This window comes from Anneissia japonica, unplaced genomic scaffold (genome assembly GCF_011630105.1).
Source record: "Anneissia japonica isolate Jap-2015-1 unplaced genomic scaffold, ASM1163010v1 scaffold376_len1572418_cov194, whole genome shotgun sequence".
NCBI lineage: Eukaryota > Metazoa > Echinodermata > Crinoidea > Comatulida > Comatulidae > Anneissia > Anneissia japonica.
This window is the reverse complement of record NW_022741166.1, coordinates 512,600-514,739: the sequence shown is the minus strand read 5'-3', so window position 1 is coordinate 514,739 and position 2,140 is coordinate 512,600. Positions and strand designations below refer to the sequence as shown.

Genomic DNA, 2,140 nt, shown 5'->3' with positions numbered 1-2,140 from the left:
TACGTTAACATGTACGGTACTGAATTCAATGGATTGATTGTTCTCATGACATAAACTATTGCGTAATGAACAGATAAATGAAGTAATATTACATTAAATATGGAATAACTCGTCCGGATATATACAACGATGTCAGTGCCACAGACTGACAATCAACATACGGCGTCACTGCTTATTATTTCTACACTGTGCAAAAATAAAACTTAGAAATACAAGTTAAAAAGTTATAAACATTAATGACTAAGCCTATATTTGCGTTTGGGTTGCAGATATTTTTGTTTAAAATATTGAAAAGAATTTAACGTTCTATGTACTTCGATAATTTCAGTTTGCATGGCCTGTCAACCAGGTATGTATTCAAGTCGGCACAGCCCATATGACGCGTGCCTACCGTGCAGCATTTGTACCGCACACTGTACCATCGTACGCGTCTGCACTTCGTCACGGTATCGTGTTTGCAGCAGTATTTTTAAATCAAGGTAGGACAAGCTTTAAAAATCCATACTTTTTGTCATTTCTAAGTTTATGAACGAACAGGGGCGGCGCCAGGAATTCCCAACGAGTGGTCCAAGCTCCCTGACAAGGGGTCCACATTGTCCATTCCCTTCGTCGGGGAAGCATAGCACCCCCTCCCCCGTGGAAAACATTGTGTTGATTATGGTATTCTTTATTTAAAAGGATTGATAAAAAACCATGCAAGTTAAAAGAGTCCCCCTTGCCGGGGTTACTAATCACTAACCACTGCCTATTTAATGAATCTGGGATGGACATTGGTAAGGTTTACCATCTAATCAATGTGTCATTTATACGATACAGTTTATTTAGTTTCAGGGCGTATCAGGAAGTGTGCGGGGTGTTGCAACAAAAAATTAACGCTCGTGTAGTTAGAAATCTACAAGTATCTTGACAAGTCGTCAAGTCAAATGGCACTTAGGTGCTTCCGTAGATTAAAGTCGTAGGCCAGTGTTGATTTGTGGATGTTAGAGCATGGGCCTCGCAAAGTTAAGTTGTTTTTTTTTTAATTAAAGTGATTCTGCCGTATTGGGTCTGCGAAAAAACATATATAAGTATGGAACCAATAACCAATATAAAATAACAATGACCAATAACCAATAAAAATAACAACAAATATTAACCACTAAAAATAAAACCAATAAAAAATAAAAGTAACCAATAGAAATAACATAGCGTTTCGACCATATTTTTGTAGGTCATGTTACTTAAAAAATCATAAATCCTTAACGGAGGGTCGTATAAACATAATTTTTTCTTTAAAATGTTCGCAAAGGATATATCTACATACTGCATGAATTTTTAAAAATGAAAATTTGTTTAGTCTGTCAAAACTAAACTGGAAAATGGAACACACATTTTGCCATTATTTCACACTGTTCGACCGAATATATAGCGTACCGCCCATATTTTCAGAGGTCATGTTACTTTAGGAATCATAACTCCTTAACGGAGGTTCGTATCGACATATTTTTTCTTTAAAATGTTCGCAGAGGATATATAAGTACCGTATGAGTACCAAAAAAGATTTGTTTAGTCTGTCAAAACTTAATTGAAATAATAACAACACGCACTATACAAAATCAGTCTTTTATTTTCCAGTTATGTTTTGACAGACTAAACAGATTTTTATTTTTTTTATTCATACGGTACGTAGATATATCCTTTGCGAATATTTTAAAGAAAAAAATATGTTGACACGACCTCCCGTTAAGGATAAATGATTTTTTGAGTAACATGACCTCCGAAAATATGGCCGAAACGCTATGTTATTTCTGTTGGTTACGCTTCGCTGCTCAGCATTTTTTGTCATCAATCGAAGATGTCTATACCGCAGCGTGGCCAAGGCGGTAGTGGCTATCGGCACTGCCGCAGTGCCAAAAAAAGCCAATATAAAAAAAGCTGCTGTTTTCTATCGGCACTGCCGCAGTGCCAAAAAGCTGCCGTTTTCTATCGGCACTGCCGCAGTGCCAAAAAGTTGCTGTTTTCTATCGGTACTGCCACAGTGCGAAAAGCTGCTGTTAATTAATCGAATCGATGTTTTTATCGATAGATGACACTGGTATAATTCATAATTTTATTTCACTCAAAACGTAATGAGACTGGTTAGGCAAAAAGGAACATGTCC

The 2,140-nt window shown here is 36.6% G+C and overlaps 1 protein-coding gene across 4 annotated transcripts in view; it reads left to right on the top strand.

Moving 5' to 3' along the window:
• The first annotated feature begins 311 nt into the window (after window positions 1-311).
• The window catches only part of LOC117118618, a 20,288-nt gene continuing 18,459 nt past the window's right edge, over window positions 312-2,140 (top strand). For 3 of the 4 annotated variants that reach the window (XM_033263260.1, XM_033263257.1, XM_033263259.1), the window contains exon 1: window positions 329-479. In XM_033263260.1, the coding sequence (XP_033119151.1) occupies window positions 377-479 (103 nt within the window). In that variant the 5' untranslated portion in view covers window positions 329-376. Of the gene's footprint in view, window positions 480-2,140 lie in introns of all 4 variants that reach the window. The other variant, XM_033263256.1, reaches the window with a different exon arrangement.